Below are 21,791 nucleotides of genomic sequence, written 5' to 3' on the forward strand. Positions count from 1 at the left end.
CACTGGATGTGGAAATATGCAACAGTTGGCTTATTTACACAAGTGACAAAACCTTTAATTAAAATGTCATTGATCTCTTTGACCTTTAAGGTTTGGATGAGCCGCCTCTTTCCAAAGGCAGAGTCCAGCCTTCTGAGCGTCTGCGTGCTGGTATGTGGGGGTTTGATGTTTAACTCACTGGAAAAAAAACATCCAAAAATTCTTGTTTTCCCATAATAAAAAGATAAAAACATGCAAAAACGTTTTAATTTGTAATCCAAATTACACATATACAAGGATTCAAGATATTAGCATGTCATTTTCAGAGACCACAGCCAAAAGAACAACAAGAGAAAAATACAATCTGTACATGTTTCAGTTTACAGTGAGTAGCCAGTTGAAGAGTACCAGAGAACACTAAGGCAAATCATCAGCAGACAGAAGAAAACATTGCCTTTTTAATCCACCACAGCAGAGTATCAAGAAGTATCTTTGCTACAAAACAAGGACTGATGACTTCCTTTATTAGCGATCAGCTGCATACGTTACATCGTGATAAAAGCAAAACAAAAACAACAGAAGGTATCTATCTAAAGTCTAGCATTACTGTACATGTCTTCTCACCAGCTTTGGAAAATCAAACTTGCAAAAATATCCAGCTCCTCTGTGCAGCTCTGGGTCTGACCAACCTTTGTTTCAAACAACATCAAAGGAACGATGTTACTCGTACAGCTTCACCAAGATGGCACGTCGGTGCTGAGCGTGGTGCGCCCTGCACTCAATTTTACAGGTTCAATTACCTGGTAATACTGGAAATCGGCTTCAAAAAGCATAAAACTGGACCCTTTATTAAAGTTTAGAAGTGAGACACTGATGTCCACGGCTACGCTTTTTTGGTTGTTCGTGTCGCTAACATGCAACTTCATCAAAGCCCTTTAAAAATGTTGCGTTTGGTGAATCCCTGGAGCAGCTTATGATGGCTCAGCCTCACAGGCAAAAACTAGTCCTGATGAGTGAAATCAAAAAAGGGCCCGAGGACGTCGATCACCAATGACCACTGTCACAGGATGGAGCGTGTGCTGTCACACAAAGTCACTTTCATTGTCTAAAAAGCCTGAAAGGAACGTGGGTGAGTGACAGAGACACATTTAAATAAGCGGAGGGCGTCCTGTATGAAGTGTGCATGCTTCTGCAGTAAGAATTAAAAAGTATCCAGGTTAGGTTATTTGGTCATTAGTAAATTATTTGAATAAGAGACTGAGTGAGGCTGGTGACATGTCCAGGAGATCCCACCTCTACCCCTGTGACAGCTCCAGCTTTTCACTGATGGGCTGGGCTGCAAAGTAGCTTGCAGAAGCAAAGAGAATATGAGAAGGCTACAACAGCTTCAAGCACACATTTACCGATGAACCGAGCCATCAGCTGATGTAGGCTGGCACTGAGATCAGCTGAGCTGCCTGAACTTTGAAAAACAGATGCTGTAAAAGAGGCGCGTTCTTGCAGTGAACTGTGAAGTCCCATCAGCACCGGGTGTGGAGCAAAATCCATGCAGCTGATGCAAATTTGTGCAGTGTGGCGTGAACAGAAACTAATGCGTGTCTGAAAGTTTATGAACTTTGTAAAAAGGTGAAATTCGCTCACAGACAGCAGCAGGTTTACACTAGTGGGCAGGATTCACTCTGCTCTTAAACAGAGAGACGACAAACAGGAGAAGGCTGGAGGAAGCCGAGTGAAACCACAGGAGCTCCTGATAAGCTCTGATCATGTCCTCTTTCTTCTGTTGGTTCTTATGAAAAACAGAGTAATGGGAGGTGACACGTCACCGTTTCAGCTTCTGTGGGACACAAACGACCTGTTGACTTAGTTTTGGTCCTGAATGCTGAGCAGCTCCTAATGTGTTTGCTGTGTGTGTCTGTAGCTCTGCACAGACCTGCTAAAAGGGCAAAGGTTGGTTGGATAGTACGTGAGACACACTACCATGTTGTTGTTGTCTTCGTTACCACTAGGTTTCCTGTACCTTAAAATTTCCTTTTGTACAACTATGCATATCCAGGCTGTCGAGGCTGAACATCAGTCAGCTGCTTTATATTCTGTCCACAACCTGTTCATCAAACATAAATGCTCACCTGTAAATAAAAGCTCCATCCAGAGTGCGTCTGCTCAGCCCAGACACAGCCCCACTGCTGCATCTCTGTCATATTCATTAAATATTTCATTACTCAATCCATTTCTTTTATGATGGGAATTTTAATTTTATCTGTCACTTCCTCCAACAGCGGCTCAGCAAACAAAAACGCTTGAAATGTTTTTAGATTCCAGCTCCTTTGTTTGTGGCCTTGATGCTTTGTTGCCGTTTTTCTTTCTTTTTCTTTTGCTTTCATCTGCACAAACACCCAAATGGAAATTATATTTTATCTTCTTGTTTTTCACTGCTTTGCTTCAGTGTTTTGTCATCCTGCAAACAAGCTAAACTGCATCCCATTCTGAATTCCCTTTTGTGAACGCACAGCAAGGACATAACCACAACAGTTTAACTGCACCACAAATAACATCGTGTGTTTGCACAAACCTCACAGATTCAGAAACAGTTGTTTAAACTCATTTTGGCCAACTAAATGTTCTCGAGCATGTAAGAGTGAAAGCCAGACGAGGCAACGTTCCTGTTCACTCAAAGACCAGGACGGATACTGAATGCGTGCGAAGAAGCTCTGAGAAAATGAAAACTTCTGAGCTTGTCCAGGTTTGTTGATGCAGACAGTCACATTAATACTAGAGCACTGTGAAAATGAGCAACCACTGCCACCAAGCAACACACGCAGCTGCGACTGCAACTACAATGTGTTGCATCAGATCCAAGTCTAGACGTTTGATGCTGTAGGCCGAGTGAAACCCAGAGCTGCACACTGAAGCCATGTTTTTGCTGGTAGGATCATCCAAGGCATCTCATAGTAGGCTTTGCCCTTTAGAGTATCCATCCAGTGTGTCTCTGTGGAAACGGTTTACACTTGCTCGCACACACACACACACACACACACACACACACACACACACACACACACACACACACACACACACACTCATTAACATGGCGCAGTGCTCCTCCAGTTGCTGCTGCAAAACACCAGGAAATTTAAAGCAACAAAAAGAATCAAGACTGAACACAATCAAAAGAATGTACAAAAGGCACATTTGACCCCAGTGCTGCTGTACTGTAAGATTCAAGTGTAAATGAGCGTCTGTAGCATGGCTGTCGAAGCTCTCGACCATCACAAAGACAACATCCTCTCTGAGAGCATTGTTCTGGCTGCGTGCGTTTGTTAGCACCGAGGCTAACGCTCAGATCATGTCAGCTAGCCTGAATGCTAGCCAGTGCCAGGCCTTGCTAGGCCAGGAGTCAGCATGGCCCCTAGTGCCATCAAACTGTCCTTAAGAGGCAGCGAGTCTCTTTACAAGCTGTCCCGCAGAAATACAGAAGTGCAGATCCAAACCCCGTGTTTACCCAATTTCATCTTTCTTTACCCCACCCGCCACCTGAGCTCCGAAGCAAGGGTGGGGGGCAGAGTGGCCGTTGTTAGTAGGGAATGCTAATCGTCCCCTCCGCCGTACAGGTCAGCCAGCTTGCGGAAGCGCGGCCCCCAGTCGCCCAGGTAGTCGTAATCCTGGTCTCCGCAGCTCGAGGAGGAGTGCAGGGAGCTGAGGGAGCCGGCGGTGGAGCCGCTGCCTTCATAGTCAAACACCAGCAGGGAGTCGTAGGGAGGAGCGGTGGGGTCGTTGTCTGCTGCCTTCAGACCCTGCAAAACAAAGAGGGGGAGCAGGAAGGTGAGGGAACAATACTGGAAATAAGAGTGATAGCGATTCAAAGAGTTGGGTGTTCGTCTTGTAACCAGAAGGTTGCCGGGTCGAGCCCCGGCTCGGACAGTCTCGGTCCTTGTGTCCTTGGGCGAGACACTTCACCTGCCGCCTACTGGTGATGACCAGAGGGGCCGATGGCGCGATATGGCGGCCTCGCTTCTGTCAGTCTGGCTACACCTGTAGCTGCCTCCACCAGTGTGTGAATGTGAGAGTGAATGAATAGTGGAATTGTAAAGCGCTTTATAAAATGCAATCCATTATTATTATTATTATTATGCGAGCTTTCTCCGAGATGTTTCCTACACTGAGCCCTCGGTCATCGCCTGCTGGACGTGGAATGTCTAAAGCAGTCCCATGACACACTGTAGTCTATGAGGCCGACCTTTGTACTTGGTCAGAGTGCTTATTTCATACCTCATCCATGTTCTTCCCTAGCAACAGCTTAGTCCTAACCAAAAGGAGCATTTCCAGTCTGAAGTGGACCGTTTCATGCTGGGTGCTGACTCCACTCACACTGTCTGGGGTTCATGCCTGCAAATGACTTTAGGCCAGTCGTTCTCAAACTTGCCTGAGCCTGAGGATCGTAGCACCACCATGTGCTTCATCAGACCTTTTGGAGACCACCCAAAGTTTGGTCTTTTATCCCCCCTGTAGACAAGAACCTGCAGCACATCACGGGTTCTAATACTGACACTCTGTTGTGCGTTACTGTTAGTAAATGAGTGGGTCAGTAAAGGTTTCATTTCCTTTATCAGTGGTCGCTGCAGCAGGGAGTGATAACACCTCCCACACACTGTTTTCTGTGGGTTAAGAACATCCTGACACAGGTTAATCTGGGAACTTCCACACTCATCACTTCTAAACCACTGAAGACTGTATGGAAAATCTCTGCTAAGTAAACTTTCAGCTGATCAGGAAGAGATACGTCTGTATTTATACCAGAGGTTTTCCACCCGTAACAACTCCAGAGAATCTCAGTGACTGAGAAAAGCACAATTTATAGTAGAGCAGCTACAAGTCTGACAGTATTAAGTAGAGGATTATAGTAATCCTACATTTCTATAGTAACTGTACAGTAAGCGTGAGGGTATTATAGAAACCTATGTTCATGCTTGAACACAGGCGCTAAAAGTTACAAGACAAAGTTAAAACCGCAAAAAAGCCCAGCTGATGATCTCTGTGGATCCACCGAGACCATCGTCAGGGAGCAAAGCTCGCTTTCCCAACCAACTGGGATTTGAAATGTCAGTGTTCACTCCCACCACTACTTCAGTCCCAGGAGAAGAAGAACGAGCACTTTGGATCAGAGTAAGGTAGAGGAGGGTTGGAGGGCGAGGCAGGTCCTTGTATTCTGGATGAAGTGGGGACAAACTGTTCATGCAGCTGTGATGGAGAGACTGAGGAGGAGCTTCTTCCTGCAGGCGATATCACACCCCCACACAGTACTGACCCACACATATAGTTCCTACACACACTGGACATTCTGGACATTGTTTTCACTTCATCACTTTAAGCATATTTGCACTGCACAAGACATTAAATAATAAATAACACTGGTCACTATATTCTTCATTTCCAGTTAATACTGGTACAGCTGCTGTTATTGTGTATATAATATTTATATTTCTTCATACATTCTTATATATTTCTATACTGTGTATTTTGTTGTACAGTTATTTTGTTTTTTAACTTTAATGTTTATATTTTATTTTATTCCTTCCTAGTTAAATTTACCCTTTTTAATTTTCAGATTTATTTCCTATCTTATTCATCGCCTTTTTTTCTTTAGGTCACGAGCAGTTGTGTAATCATTTCACTGCATTTCATACTGTGTATGACTGTACGTGACAAATACAATTTGAATTTGGTGTGGGGACCATGGCTATGCAACTCCTCATAATTAGGGTTGGGGTTATGTGTGTGTGTGTGTGTGTGTGTGTGTGTGTGTGTGTGTGTGTGTGTGTGTGTGTGAATGGGTTAAGATGGACAGTATGGAGGAAAGAGGGATTATGGAGTGTAGGAGAGAGGAGGATTTGGGTCATGCTGGACAGATGCTGCCTCTGTCTCTACGAGGAGATTGAAGAGATTACTCAGGGTGGCCTGAACTTAAAACCACCAAACCCCTCCTACATACAGGAAACATACGTGTTTCACAAACATGCACTATTTTTATGAACAAAAAAAGTCTGTTCAAATGTGTTGCAGCAGGAGTCCTTTTCTTCTGCATCTCGCTGTCACTCAGGACGCTTAAACTGAAAGAAGCAAATCTGATAAGCTGTGAAAATGTTTTGTGGGCCCCGCCTGTCATCTGACTGAAGACACTCCTGTCACTCTGAACTCAATGGAAGGAGAGAATTAACGCGGAGAGGGAGGGGCGGGATCAGCTTGCATCAGCTTGTCATGTCTGTAGGATTAAGCTGTCTAGATCAGCTTGCCATGTCTGACAGCTCCTGATCATTATTCATAGCTGTGCTTGGCAGATGTCTTTATGCAGCCCAACCACAGACACACACACACACACACACATGCAGATAATATGGATGCAACTACTGCAGAGACAGCAACATGCATCAGCTGCATCAGTACAGATAACTTTGTGCTTGAGATTATGATGTCAGCTCTGTTGAAGAAAAAGTCTCTCTGAGATGCTTCGATGGGTTAAGACGACTCTGTTATTTCTCTAAGCGAGTGTGCTTCTGTGAGGAAGAGTCACACGTGTGGCAAACACACAGTGACGTCACAGTGGGTCATTACTCATTCACAGTCAAGTCAGTGCTGCACAGTTTGTACATGAACTCTAACGAGAACCTCGTATCCACATGGACTGAATGCAATGATTGGTCAGGTGTCTTTACATGTGAGCCTGTGCTGTGTGTGTGCACATCTGATTGTTCTAGAAGCTCTTCATTATTAATTGTTTAAACTTAAATTACAAGTTTGGGTTGTGATGAGTCGAGGCCAGCAGTAGTTACACTACAGACGGTTTAATGTCTGACAATATTTTCACGGACCGGCCTTTAAGGTGTGGTGGATAAATACAACAAAATGAAACGATACAAACAAAGACAAAAACTGTGGTCTTTTGTAACAATAAACATGAATTCACTGTGTAATTGTGTAACTTTATTAGCAGCGTCCTCCTGAAAAGCGCCAACAACACTGAGAGTAACATCCTCCTCTCTGCCCCTCAATGCTCTCTGGTTGCTATGGTAAATAGTTCTTTCAAAATAAGACACAACTACAACACGGGAAACGACCCAGGGAAACAGAGTTAACGATAAAACCCCCTGAAAACCATGAACGTCACATCCGAGCCTCAGCTCTCGTACCAAACGACTCACGGACCGGTCCACGGCCCGGGGGTTGGGGACCGCTGCTATAGAGCATCAGAATCCCAAACCGCTCTTCAAACAGATCAAATATGAACCTGATGATTATAAATGGCCTGTATTTGTCTTTACTCAGTCCCTATGGACCCCAGAGCGCTGTGCACTACACTGAGTCATCCACACAGTCACACACTGGTGATGGCAGCTACACTGTAGCCATGGCTGCCCCGGGGCGCACTCACAGAGGCGGTGATTATAAGAAGTTTCATTTGACATAAGAAAGGCCGCTGCAGCCTCATGCAACACTGTGACCATTAATATAAATATGAGTTCTTCTACAGCACTGTGCAAAAATCTTGAGCCCCCATCGTTTTTCAGATTTTGCTAGAAACATGAGAAATAGGTGCAGTAATTTACTGAAACATGTATGGGAATGACAGTACTTAGGGCAACAACTTGTAACAAGCTTGACAGTCAATATCTGGTACGACCACTTTGATCCTTCAGCACAGCCTGGACTTTTCTGATAATTAGATTAACCGGTCTTCAGGAATAATTCTGCTTCTCTAAGGATCGATTTTGGATGTTGGCTGCAGTTTATTCCACTTTGTGCCGAGATGACCCCACGCTGCTTCGATAATGCTGAAGTCCGGGCTCTGGCGGGCGAGGCTAATCCGTGCCTGAAAGTGTTTCATTGTTCTTTCATCCAGGTTTGTTTCTGTTGGTCGTGTGTTTGGGATGAATGACATGCTGAATAACAAGGCTGTTCCAAATTAGACGCCTTCCAGGTGTTGTTACCTGCTGGATCACAATCTGACTGGACTTTTCTGCATTCATGATCATTTTTAACAAGAATGCCAACATCACTGCTAAAATGCAGCTCCTGACCGTAACAGCTGCACTTTTACAAACACTGTACCCTTTCCGAACTCCTCCATGCAGGTTGTTGATAACTTGATATATGAGACCTGTTTTCAGACGAGTTCTTGTATAATTTGGCTAATCTCATCCTTTTCTCCTCTCTTCTGGAGATCCAGCTTTACACTGAGACCATTTCTGCTGAGGCTGTGCAAACAGTAAATGGATAAACTGAAGCACCAGATGTATCTCTTCCACTGCATGTCAACTTTTTTGTGTATTTTTTCCTGTTTCCTAAAGACAATGCTTTCACTCTTTATCTGCTGTAGACTCTTGTCCTGACAAAATATGACAAGCAAAGCTCTTCAGGAATCACCTCGTTGGTTCAAAAACACTTTTTCTGTTATCTTTACCATTTTTTTTTTTAGATTCAACTAAAGAAATGGGCGAAAAATATTTGTTCTTGCAACAGGCTTCGAGTAATAAAGTGCATAAAGATGCAATTTAATATCAGTTCTTTACTAAACCCTGTTAAATGTTATATAAACACTGGTTTATCTCTTGATTTAGGTGCATCTTTAATACCTGATTCATACGTCAGTGTTAAGCAAAAAAAGGAAGAAGAAAATCCTGTGAATGTCCAAAGAAACAGCATCCTACAAAAAGCCAAGAGAGTCTAACTCACTGGAAGCAAAATATAAAGAAATGAGAAATAGCTGAAAACGTTTGCCCAGTAAAACAATCAAAGTTGGATTTCCCTAAACACTCAATCAGCCCTTTAAGGACCCTCAGCTGGTCTGTGGGATTAACCAAACGTTGTGGATTTACCTCCAGTTTGGTAGCCAGGCTGTGACCACATGTCAAGCCAGCAAATCCAAACCATTAGCAGAGCTAATTAAGAATCAGCCATCACATCTCTGTGTTTTTCTAAATGTCACCTGCTCCACGAAGTGCTTCCTTCTTTCTCTTCGTGACGCTCACAACTATCATTTCCAACAGTTTGATCAAAGATGCTTAAAAAGTGTGAGTCTGACATTTATTTGAGGGAAATGTTGTAAACAGCAGAGCCTAGAATGAAATACAATCTAAATGTGAATCAGTTTAGTGATGATTAATGTGAGCTTCCCTTTTTAAATATGCTCAGCTTTCAGTTTTAAATAGCCGCAGTCAGAACTGTTGAAACGGGCCCGTTCTCACACTGGCAGCTCAGAATACCTCCACAGAGCTTTAAACAAACTCTTTGAACTTGAATATTTTAAATCCTTTAAGGTGGTGAGGTAAACTGCACACATCCTGGACGCTCTTTGATGCTCGACACCAAAGGAGGAAAAAAGATGAGGGAAGCAAAAGTAACTAATGTTGGCAAATCCAGCTTTTTATGGACACAGTGTTCACTTAGTGCTGTCAGACAGACACTCTGTATTTCACTGAAGCTGCGATTCATCACTTCCTGTGTGCTTAGAAGTGCATGTGTACAACACTGGAATTTAATCTGTCTGAAGTGTGTGCGGCTGGAAGTCGACTGAAGCACACGCACAGGTTCGGACTGACATTTTACACAAAGATGTTGTCATCCAGGTCTGTATCCTCTCAAAGATGCTGCTTATTGCCGTACCTCGTGGATAAAGTCGCCTATGTCTCCTGGGTGGGGGGCTGCGGAGCGGAGCGGGTACTGGTGGTCATGGTGGAGGGGCCTCTCATCCAGACGTCTGATCCCCACTTTGACGCACTCTGGCTCCAGGGCATCAGGCTGCTGCAGCTGGCTAAGGTCATAGTCCTGCACACCCACACAAACACACAAATGTTGGCATTACAGTGAGTCACACAGCCCTGCATCACAATCCTGCCTTAAAGGGCTCTACAACCTGTGCAGCACTCAGAGTTCTCAGGACAGTCCATTGATGATTAATGCAGCATCCCATTGCTTCATAAGGATAATGTGTTATATTATGTATTAAACTGCTGTTTCCTGTTGCTGTTGTGTGTAAAGTTTACATGAATGTCAGAGTAATGTTGGACTTTACAGCACATACCTCAGACCAGAAGCATCGGCAGGTTAAAGCAGCTCAAACAGACCCAGTGTGAAAAGTGCCTGAAGCAGGTTATCAGCTGCCGTTGGCACTGAGATCAGCCAGTTTCTGTACATCTGAAACTATTTATGCTCAATTATACCAAGTTGCTATAACCGTTCAGCTGCTCACTTTGTGTTTTATCTACTCTCCTGTTAAAATAGCAGAGCTGTAAGCCCAGCAGTGAAGTGGGTGGCTGTGCTATTGATTTGCTGTGTGGCAGCACAGACAGAGGTGCGCAGGGATGCTCTGCTCTGAACAGAGAAAAACTTCTTTGGATTTCTACTTTGCTGTTGCTTATTCAGAGTGAAAAATGAGTATTGACCACAATTAACTGTCAACAACTGCAGTATTTAAGGTGAGATAATGGAGCCATATTACTCATGTCTGCCTCCAGTAATGGGATTACACTGCTGTTTTATCCAGGAGCAACATCTCAGGGTATCATTTTGTGTTGTTGTGAATTAAGAGCACTCTCTTATATACTCTACTGTTATGTGCGGCTGTAGAGTCGTTACATGAAAGTCCCTCTCTACACTCTGCACAATGCTGCAACAGCTGTGGCCCACTAACCTGCTGCATGCAGCCAAATCTACCTGAATGTAGTGAAGACTCAGAAACGCTGCATTTCCTGTACGGCTTAAAATGTCTCGTTACTATGCACGGAGACACGGCGACCTCCAGAGTGTCCTGAAATATGAATTCAACTTCAAACACTTCCACCTTAAAAGAGACAGAATATTTAAGCTGCCATAAATTCACACTTCAAGCTAAACGAGAAAAAATTAGTTCCTGGCCAACAATCCTCGCCATCATTGAATAATAATATATTCTCACTAATCGTAGCCTAATGCCAGGTACTCTGCAAGCCTGTGGCAGTGGAAATACCAAAAGGATTCTAAAATTCATAACGAACTTGACAGATTCATGAAAGCAGCAGTCTCCCACTCAGCTAATGGACTTATCTGTTTTAGCTGTATTTAACAGTTTCAGTGAATTTCACCCAGTCAAATGAGCACAGTTGGCTCTCGTGATGCAATGTCTACCATTTCTCCCACATCATCCTCGGGGAAAAATGAGAACGACCCTAAAGCAAACTAATTAGCATCCACTTAGAGAGTCGCAGCTCGTCTTTCACCTTCTCTCCTACAGCGTGGATACAATCAGAGGAGCGTCACAGCCTGCTCATGGTGAATGGTTGTGTCTGAGTCACCGCAGAAACCTCCCAGAAAACAATTCATGCTTTCTGGTTTCCAGGGAAAATCGATTAAAGGCTGTGGACTGACCTTGGGCTTTATTCACAATAACGACCAATCAGAAGAACACTGTGACTGAGAGCCCAGCGTTAACCTGCCAGGCAGCAACAAAACGATCTTTGCTTCTTTTCTTTCTATACTTGCCATGACCTGATTGAATGAATGTTTCATTTGAGGACTGTTTTTACAACAATGCCAGCACATTTCTGTTGAAAAGATGTAGAATTCTTTCTACACGACACGAATGACTTACAAATTGGAGACGTGACAGCTTTGTCCCTGTTCTGACGTTTAGAGGTTTAATAATAAGTGTCAGCATTTCTAAATTCAAGGACGGTTCAACTGAACGCAAAACTCATTAACCTCCGAGCATCTGCCAGGCTGACGCTGTCAAGTCCAAACCAAAGCACGACACTCGAGGACTAACTAGTAGGAAAAACAATAAAAATGTCAACTCGGTTCAATTAAAATGTATCACAAAATTGCAACAACAGTCGCCTGAAGGCGCTGAATATTATTAGGTATTGTCCCAAATCCTGGACCAACAAACCTGTGAGGAGAAACCCCCACACAGCGCATTATGGCTGTAATCACCCCGCGTAGCAACGCTGCTACTTTGTGTCTTTACAGACTGGTCACAGCAGATGGCCCCGCCCCTCCCTGAGCCTGGCTCTGCTGGAGGTTTCTTCCTGTTAAAAGGGAGTTTTTCCTTCCCGCTGTCACCAAAGTGCTGCTCATAGGGGGTCACATGACTGTTGGGTTTTTCTCTGGATGTATTACTGTAGGGTCGACTTTACAAAGCACCTTTAGGCGATTGTTGTTGTGATTTGACGCTGTGTAAATAAAACTGAATTGATGGACCATTTTTTATAAACTGAGTGGAGTTGTTGTCCCAGGTTTAGTCATTTGTTATGAGTGACTATATGTTTGTCTATATATCTGTTTGCATCATTACGGAACCACAATTAAAGAACAAACACAGTTTGAGATTTTCAAGTTAAGCTGAATTTTTGAGACACCTCAGAAACACAAATGTTGGACTTGAGCCTGGTTTTTGCACACTGCTGCTAACATCCAGTCGTAACAGGTTAAAACTTCCACAAATGTTAATAATTCCTTCATGACTCTTTTATGGTGCAGTACTGTGGTTCTTTCATGCTCTGGTCTTTTGTTCTAATGATGTTTTCTTGCGCAAAAACAAACGCTCAGTGTTATTCTGAGTCATTGTTCTTCCCAAACACTAAATCTCAGGCTTCTCGCACTTTCCAAATCCCACATTCACCTGTGCTTGTGACGGACATTTATCCACACAGATCGCTGTTATCAGATTATGTCGAGAGAGTTTGAGCACCTGTGTATTTCACTTTGTTTCATGTCAACGCCTTTACGTAGCGTTTAAAGATAGCGTGTTATTAGTTTAGTCAAAGAACATGGTGATCTGCAGTAGTTTACAGTTGCTGGTTTGGCTCTGTCTTTGCTGCATAGATGGACTGCAGCATAGGACAGTGATGAGGCCAGATGTTGGAGCTGGGAGGAAGCGGTTTGCAAAGCAGCTTGCAGTTATAGATGACACTGTACGATCTGTCAGTTGAATGTGTAAAAGGTTATCATCAGCTGATGCTGAACTGGCACTAAGATCAGATCATCTGCTGGAGGCTGAACAACCTTGTAGCCTGTATGAACTCATGCGAAGCTCAGTTTTTGGCTAATGGTGCATAAGCAGAAGCCGGCTGAAGGTCTAATGGCCTGCATTTGTTTGCTTTACTCGTCCCTAAGGACCCCAAAGCGCTTCACACTACATTCAGTCATCCACCCATTCACACACACATTCACACACTGGTGATGGCAGCTACATTGTAGCCACAGCTGCCCTGGGGCGCACTGACAGAGGCGAGGCTGCCCTCTGACCACCACCAGTAGGCAAACATGGGGTTAGTATCTTGCCCAAGGATATTTGCAGCCAGGAGGCAGCCTGGGATTGAACCACCGACCTTCTGATTAGTGGCTGACCTGCTCTGCCCCTGAGCTACAGCAGGTGGCAGACTGTGTGTATATGTACAGTATGTCTCTGTGTTTCTTGGTGTTGGCATGCTTAAGCACACAAGTGTGTTCCCGAGAACTCAGTCTGCTTTTTATCTGAAGCTTAAATCCAGACAAATAAAGAGCTGAGCTGCCTGTAGAAAAGAAATGAAAATCCTTATCAAACAGTGCAGATCCCCGACACCATCCAAGGCCTGTGCAGTGTGCTACTGTGGCAATGATAAAGGAAGAAGCAAACCTTGATTTTCTTTTATTAACTTTGTGTCCATTGTTTAGCCTGGTGAGAGATTACACCAGCGCTTCTGTTTATTGAACCGCAGGGAATAAAGTACGAACTGAACCAAAGTCAACCAACACGCCACTCAGCTTTCATTTTCTCTGTTTTATTCAAGGCTCTGTTGAGTGTGTTCCCCTTAATAATGTACTTTGTTATGATGTTTGGAAAAACTTCATCACTTACAATATTGATAGGATTCGTCAAGCTTATCAAGGCCCAGTTTTCAAATTCAGAGAAATATTTAAAATGAATATCTTTTGATGGAAATGTCCGTTTTTATTTTAGAGGAGCTGGAACAAAGCCTCGGGGCTTTCATGACCCTTTGTGTTCAAACTGGGTTATAAGTTGCTGAGTTAGACTCAAATGTAATAACTGAGGAGGAAACGCCTTTTCCAAAGCTCTGTCTAAATGTGAGCACAGCTACAGCAGAAGGAGGAAGAAGACGAATGAGTCAGAAACAATATTAAGTCCAAACTAATGTGAGCTCAATGAACAAAACAACAATAACACAGATGTTGACCCTAATACACTTCAGTACTAAGCCAGGGGCCGACGCTTTCATCCCTTAGAATTTATTTGCCCTCAGTCACGCGCAGCCACGGTATTTAATCGAAGTGCATTTTATTTGTGTTCGCTCTAAATTGGAAGATTATTGTGATCGTGAAATATTAAAATAAAATTATATGTAATTTTGGTCACTCATAATAAGCATCACACTCCACATCAGCAGGCCACTCCTGCTCACAATCACAAATGGAGTGAGGAGAAGGAGTGGAGAAAGACCGGAATAACTCTTGGAGTCGCGTCGATCGTTGCATCCACACATGTATGTGAGCAGCTGTTCTCCACCATGTTAAAAACAAACGCCGCTCACAGACGAGCTCGCGGTCCTGCTAAAGATGGTTCAGGAGCAGACGGCCCATTAACCAGGTAAAATAAATATTTCTGCAGATATCTTGTAAATATTTTTTCTTCGTTGTTTAGTGACACAGCGCTTTTTTCTAATTTATTTTTTAAATTCAGGTCAAGGCTCGGCGACACGCTCTGAGAGCCCAACGCCGATGCAAGGATGAGGCTCACGACAGTTTTTGTTACGTGCATCATTGAAGTTCAGCTTTTTAATTCATTTGACAGAGACCTTCAACTCAGAGTGTTTCTTTCTGTTATTATTTTTTAAGAGTCCAAAATGTTCAAAATGTGTTCATCACATAAATAAAATTGAGTTTCTCTGTAGACCTTCATGGATTTCATAAGCAACACACTACAGTTTCTTATACAAAGCATAAGGTAGAAACCATCTATATACATCAGTGTTATCTTCATTTTAGATGTCAGAAAGTATGTGCAGTGTTTTGGGTCCAAATGTGTCTGTGGGTGTTAAAGGCGGCTGCTCTAAACACTTCTTCACGTTCATGTTGTGCTTGTAGCAGCGTGTGACTCCTCTCAAACGGTTCTGGTGCCAGTTTGTCATCGTGCTCACCAGCATCACTCATAATAATGAGACTGTCCCATATTTGGGATCTGACTTATTCCCGAGAATTCTGCTGTGAGACTAAAGAACAGACGTGATGATGAGAACCATCATCAGGTAAAACGAGAGCTCTGCAGTCCCGCTGTTTGAATCACAGCAGCATGCTAGCATGCTCAAACCATTGAGTCAAAGTACAGCGAGTACAATCATCTTTACCGTCTTACTATTAAATGTCATCTTTACAAATACAGATATACAGCGCGCACAACCAAACACAAACTTCCTTCTAAATTCAGGAATTTCATGTGAAGAAAGTGGTGACCTCGCGGTACTTAAAGAAATCAGGAACCAGCATCACTGCGACGCACCACGCTACACGCTTACAGCCTTAGTGCTGCTGTTGGGCTGACGGCTATCGGGGGCTAAACACTTTAAGGCTGTGCCAGCTGGTGATGACAGCGGCCTTCACTTTTTGATGAAGGGCCAAATTTCTTGGTTGTGCTCTGTTCAGCTCTGTGCAGCTGTGAAACCAAACTCTCAGGCTTAGTAAAAGTTTGATGTATGAATCGCTGAATTGGTTGCACCCTAAATCCAAAAGGCAATTTCACTCATTTCACTTCATTTTGAATTTTCTTTCCTCTTTGAAATAGTTTTTTGTCCCATATTCATCTTTATACCCTCTCACACACACAGCCTGATATGGTCTTTCCAGAATGAATCGTCGTGTGACCAGAATCATCTTCCCTCCCTTTCTGCTGTTTCAGGTCATCTTACAAAGGACACATTTATTTATCTTTTTGTTGAATCTGCTGTTGTATTTGTGTACTTGTAGTGTCATGTTGTAACATGTTTCTATTTGTGTTTTAGGTCACCTTCAAAATAAGATGCTTTTTTCAGGAGGCTACCTCGTCAGTGAAGAAGCCTCGCGATGTTAGCTTACTTTATGACTCTGCTGATTAGACTGGTGTAATATTTCTAAGCCAAATTCTACATTTATTATTAGAGAAGCATAAATATGATCACAAAAATGAAAAAACAAACCATTGTTAGTCTTCCACAGGCTAATAATCGACTGACTCTGCTGTTTATTTCTGATACTTGAAGGAAACTAAAGCATAGCATCGATATTACTTCAAGCTACGCTTTCTGCGAGTACCAGTGCTTCTGTATTACCGCTGACATCGTCTTGCTTCCATTTTGACTGACTGCAGTTAGTTTGAAGACGCCCAGCAGGCAGGAGGAGAGGCGCTAAACAAAAGGACTTACAGATGAGAAAATGGTGCAGCCTGAGAACCGCAGCCTGCGTTCTCCTGCATGCTTTTTCACATTTTTAAACACACTTCCTACATCGTTCACAGTTTAACGTTTGTTGTTTCGCAGAGAGCCGCTTCTATAGAAAGTAAAACAGGCCTGAGTGTGGTCGGCTGGGTAAACGGGGGTTAAACATTTCCGCAGTAGAAGTGCGGAGCGGCTTATGTGCTTGGCACCAGCAGAAAAGTTGTGTGGAGACACAGGAAATTGTTCTCCAACAGAAAGCAATTAATCCTGTTTCGAGGTCCTCTTTGTAGTACACTTAATCTTAGCTGGAGGACAGCTGATTGAAAACTGCAGAGAGGCAGAGTGTGTGTGTTTTATGTCTTCTATCTGAAGACGTGTGTGTGTGTGTGTGTGTGTGTGTGTGTGTGTGTGTGTGTGTGTGTGTGTGCGTGTGTGTGTGTGTGCGTGCGTGCGTGTGTGTGTTTTATGTCTTCTATCTGAAGACGTGCGTGTGTGTGTGTGTGTGTGTGTGTTTTATGTCTTCTATCTGAAGACGTGCGTGTGCGTGTGTGTGTGTGTGTGCGTGTGTGTGTGTGTGTCTGTGTGTGTGTGTGTGTGCGTGCGTGTGCGTGTGTGTGTGTGTGTGCGTGTGCGTGTGTGTGTGTGCGTGTGTGTGTTTTATGTCTTCTATCTGAAGACGTGCGTGTGTGTGTGCGTGTGCGTGTGTGTGCGTGTGTGCGTGCGTGTGTGTGTGTGTGTGTGTTTTATGTCTTCTATCTGAAGACGTGTGTGCGTGCGTGTGTGTGTGTGTGTGTGTTTTATGTCTTCTATCTGAAGACGTGTGTGTGTGCGTGCGTGCGTGTGTGTGTGTGTGTTTTATGTCTTCTATCTGAAGACGTGTGTGTGTGTGTGTGTGCGTGTGTGTGTGTGTGTGTGTGTGTTGCTGCTGTATGGCAGTGATGGAAGGAAGCAGGCTAATATAAATAGTTACAAAAACATGAAGTGTTCATTTGTATACCTGGTCCTCCTCTCCACCGCCCTCCTCATCATATTTCAGGATGTTGTCGCGTACGTCGTCCTCCGGGTCGATGAGGAGCTGCTTGGCCTGGCGTTCCTTATCCCTCCTCTTCATCCACATCACAAACAGCAGCACCAGCACTGCAACGCAAGAGTGACGCAAGCAGATGAGGACACACGAAGACCTCAGTGAGCACCAGTGAGTTTCCATGAAGGGCTTCAGAGACCACCAACTGTTTCATGTTTAGCTCAGACTGAAAGAACACATCTACCAATCAGAGGCTCCGTTACAAACCCCCCATTGACTCACAGTAGGAAAGAAAACTGAAAAAAGACCCATCCACTGACATACTGAGCCATCCCATAGTCACAGATATATCAGATATGGTTCTGTCAGAGATGTAAGCTGGAGTGGTCCCAGTATGATGTTACACTGGGGCCCAGTATTGTCCAAAAACATCTCCCTGCCCTAAAACACAGCAACGAAGTCACTTTGCTTTAGTTAGCAGCTACATGTTTGTGACGAGACCTTCAGCCATCCTCTGTTTTGCATCTTCCTTTGAAAGCATCAGCAGACATTTGTTAAACCTTCCACTAAGTCCTGCAGACCACACGCTGCCTCGCTCACACGACATGCATGTCAGTTATGCCAGCAGTGATACGTAAATATGCCTTTGGTTTAATTCCTCTCTTTGTTTTCTGTGAATTTGCAGATATGTTCCCTCTTTTCTCTGCGTCTCTGCTGTGGCAGTGTAGCAGCAGTGAAACATCTCACATGCAGTTTGTGTATAAAATCATTATGTTTCCATTGTTTATGTCTGCCACCTTCAGTTCTCTGCAAACTGGATATAAACATGCAGTCCATAAAGCAGCTGCTGCATGGGCCTGATTTTCATTTGAATTGAAGCACGGCTGTCCCATCAGATCAAAATGCTGCACTTTCTCCTGATTTATGGTTTCACATCTGTCTTTTTACAGACGGGTTCACTATTTTAACCACGAGGCAGTTCTCCAGGAGACCGACTTCATCATCTCTGATGCAAGATTTGAATTACCACTGCAAAGCCCCTGTTATCTCCTCAAGTACACAGTCACAGTTCAATACAAAATAGCTGCATGTTTCACTCCATTCTTTAAAATACTTGCTCCCCTACGCTGGGATTTCAGCTCTTATTTTGAGACAGCTGGTGGGTTTTAAAAGTCAGTGTGAATCTCTCTGTCTTACTGATCACATTAATCTGGAGGGATTTATGAGACAGCTCAGGGTGCGCCTGCATTCATGTACCTGCACCAATGTACCTGCACAGGCCAAAACACACGAGGATGCTGAGAGAAATTCTAAATGACAACTGAAACCCCAGAGAGCCGATAATGTCACCATTAGTAACATTTCTCAGTATAACCATCAGCAAAAGCTGGAAGCTATTCACCCAACTGCCTTTCAACAGGACACCAGACAACACATCCAGTCTATTTAGAATGCAAATCACTGCTGCTCCACAATTTACATCATCCCATAATGTGGGAAATGTTCCTCAGTCTGAGACCTAAACTTCCCATCTGGAGGTGTTCAGGCCCGGGAGCTGGTAGATGTAAAGACACATGCAGCTTTGCAACTTTCTCTGACAAACAGATCAAACTAAGGAGAATAGTTCACACCCTGGAAAGTGCTGCACATTACCTTTGGCCACCAAGGTCACAAAATATGGAGTTCTGAATTTGGCCAAAGAAGCACACAAAAAAAGATAAAACATGGCCGTTTCCATATAAACAGAAAATCATGGGGCCCAGCTTGTCTACAGCCTGACTCTATTCAAAATACAAGAGACATTGATGCACTTCGTTTTATTCCAAAATCATAAATAACCCAGGCTGCTGGTTATAAATGGTGTTGGTACCCAGTCATATGCAAAGTGTTCAGACCAAGGGACACATTTCAAGAACTGTAAATTCAGGTCAAAGTAATGAGAAATATCTCAAAATAACTAATTTGTTTTTTATGTAAATAAATAAATAAATGTATATAAACAGGTGACCGTAACTGTACATGACTCCCCTGCAGTACCGTCACAGCCCACCAGGGGCCCACACTATAGCACACATTATATCCTGATATAATATGATTGAAAAAAAAACCTTTAAGTTAGGCATATGTGTGCTTGTCAGCTACACATTTAAACACTGCTGCTCCTCCCAGCTGACCAAAGGAATCCCAGCCAGTTAAACGTATATTAATATACAACTGAAGTTCCAACGCCAGCAGCCCTGACAGGCTTCTTCGTCCCCCTCCTCTCTTTCTCTCTGTGGATGGAAACTGAAACCGACTGAGCGGGGAGAGTGCTAACCCTTAGATAAGCATGCAACCAGTGATGTGCAGCCACACTTTGCTCAGGGTGTGGCTACGAGCATTAGCAAGGAGGGCTGTGAATTTCATTTGTAAAACCAAGGAAAGCCATAAAGTGTCGAGATGACATGAGCATTTAGTCTGACTGGTATCCCCGTGGGCAGTTTCTTCTGCTGCTCTCTGCTAGCTTTAGCTTAGCTTATCTGTGCTGTTTGTGCCTCTGAGTATTTGCAGTTACCTGACAGGTGACGCAGCGTGCTGCCTGCCCAAGACGTTTGTGCTTCAGTGTTGGTGAGTGAAATTACAGCAAGTCCTTTACTCAGCACCAGTTAGCATGTTTGTTTGCACCCATACTGTTTATGAGCGTAGCTTGCTGGTGTTCATTTATAAGTCGATGCTCCAGCCTTTCATCGACTGTAGCCGCATGTCACAGGGCTGCGGGCATCTTTTATATACAGTCTATGGTCACGAGCTGATGGCATTATTTAAAATAAAGATGCATTATAAAGATGGTAATAAACATACTGACAGTTCTCTGCACAGCCCTGCTGTCTTTGCTGCTACACAAAAGCATTTGCAGTAAAACACCAGGAACCTTCATCTTTTATCAGAGGCTGAAGCTGCTTTAGTGGTGGACACTTGAATCTTCCCCACATCAAGGACTTCATTTAAACTGATCTGACTTCATTTAGCTCTAAATCTGAAACTCCTCACTGTGATGTCTTTCAGGGCTCAAGCCTCAGTTCAGTATTTGCTCTTGTGGCTGCTTTCGTTGTCCCTCAGTTCCTGAAGCAGGTCCATGAAAGGCATATTGATGTGCTGCTCTCCTGCTTGTGGCTGTTTCCTCCGACTCCATTTGACCTCCTCTCGGCACAGCCAGACTTTATCAGCGGTGGCCGTCATAATGATTTGAATGCTTTGTTCATGCCTTGTGTAACTTGAGGTGACATTACAATTTCCAGTAAGACTGCAGTTATTAAAATATAGTACAGCAGATTTCATTAAAGCTTCTCTGGCCCTGAATGTCGCCTGCTGCACTAATCATTTTTCTGCCACAGCTCACTGTAGCCTGCAGAGCTTTGGCGATGGCTCTAGTTTAAAGTCTCCTAGCTGGCCCAAATGCCTTTATTCTAACTGGCTAATCAAACAGTTTGATCCATCATGTGAAACCCGAGTGAGAGCTCTGTGTTTATTTCTTTAAAAAACCTTTAAAAGTGTGACTCAGTGGTTCAATCGGGCTTCAGATCTCTTCTTTGTATAAGAACACTCTGCAGTGCTTCAGCTGAGTGATCAGTCAGGCTGACTTTGTTTGCTTTCCTGCTCTTCTGTCACCTGTAGCTTTGTGCTGAGGAAGCAGCTCAAAGGGCCACTCAGAGTGTCCAAGCACATCAGGTGCTGCTTGCTAACAAGGACATAATTCAAGAAAAACTGTGAGGCGTTCGACACCAACACTTTGGATTAGGCCTGAAATGTCTTGCTGGCTCATAGGAAGTGAGTGTCGCTGAGCTGCAGCAGCAAACTGAACTGTTTCTTTAGCTCTGCTGTCCACACATTTACAAACACAGAAAGGAATGCATATTTAATAGCTGCTGTATTTTGCACGATCATTAACACGGAGTCGACGGTGCAGTGAACAGACAGGGTTTAGCAGCTTCGCTACAAACCTGAAGACCCACAACTCTATCAGCACCACTGAGCTGAAGCAATCTAATAGTATCTGACCCAAGGTTTACAAGCATAGTAATTAATTTCTGGTAATTTGATTGGACACAACTATACTTAGAAATAAGTACCCTGTGAACACCGTATGCACACACGAGTACAGCTGAGGATGATGGGAAAGTCATTCGTTTTGCAGGTATTTCGTCATAAGCCAAAGCACTCGATAGATTAAAATTGTGACCTGATGAAGTGATTATAATTCACCTTCACAGGAACATAAATGTCTGTAGAACATTTCACAGCAGTCCATTCGATATTTAATTTGACCCAAAGTGATGCACTGATGGACAGACTGATGCTGCCAGTGAGGATGAAACTGC

General features: G+C 43.7%; 1 protein-coding gene across 1 annotated transcript in view; it reads right to left on the bottom strand.

Annotated features, from left to right (window-relative positions):
* Positions 1–228: 228 nt before the first annotated feature.
* Positions 229–21,791, bottom strand: part of LOC146693080 (cadherin-2-like) — a 105,961-nt gene continuing 84,398 nt past the window's right edge. The window contains exons 14-16 of the mRNA XM_085433453.1: positions 17,407–17,546; positions 9,634–9,795; positions 229–3,770 (exon numbers count right to left, since the gene is read on the bottom strand). Coding sequence (XP_085289579.1) covers positions 3,564–3,770; positions 9,634–9,795; positions 17,407–17,546 — 509 coding nt within the window. The 3' untranslated portion in view covers positions 229–3,563. The remainder of the gene's footprint in view (positions 3,771–9,633; positions 9,796–17,406; positions 17,547–21,791) is intronic.

Source organism: Copadichromis virginalis, linkage group LG15 (assembly GCF_057382275.1).
Source record: "Copadichromis virginalis isolate Kocher_CV1m ecotype Utaka linkage group LG15, C_Virginalis_male_GT1.1, whole genome shotgun sequence".
Classification (NCBI taxonomy): domain Eukaryota; kingdom Metazoa; phylum Chordata; class Actinopteri; order Cichliformes; family Cichlidae; genus Copadichromis; species Copadichromis virginalis.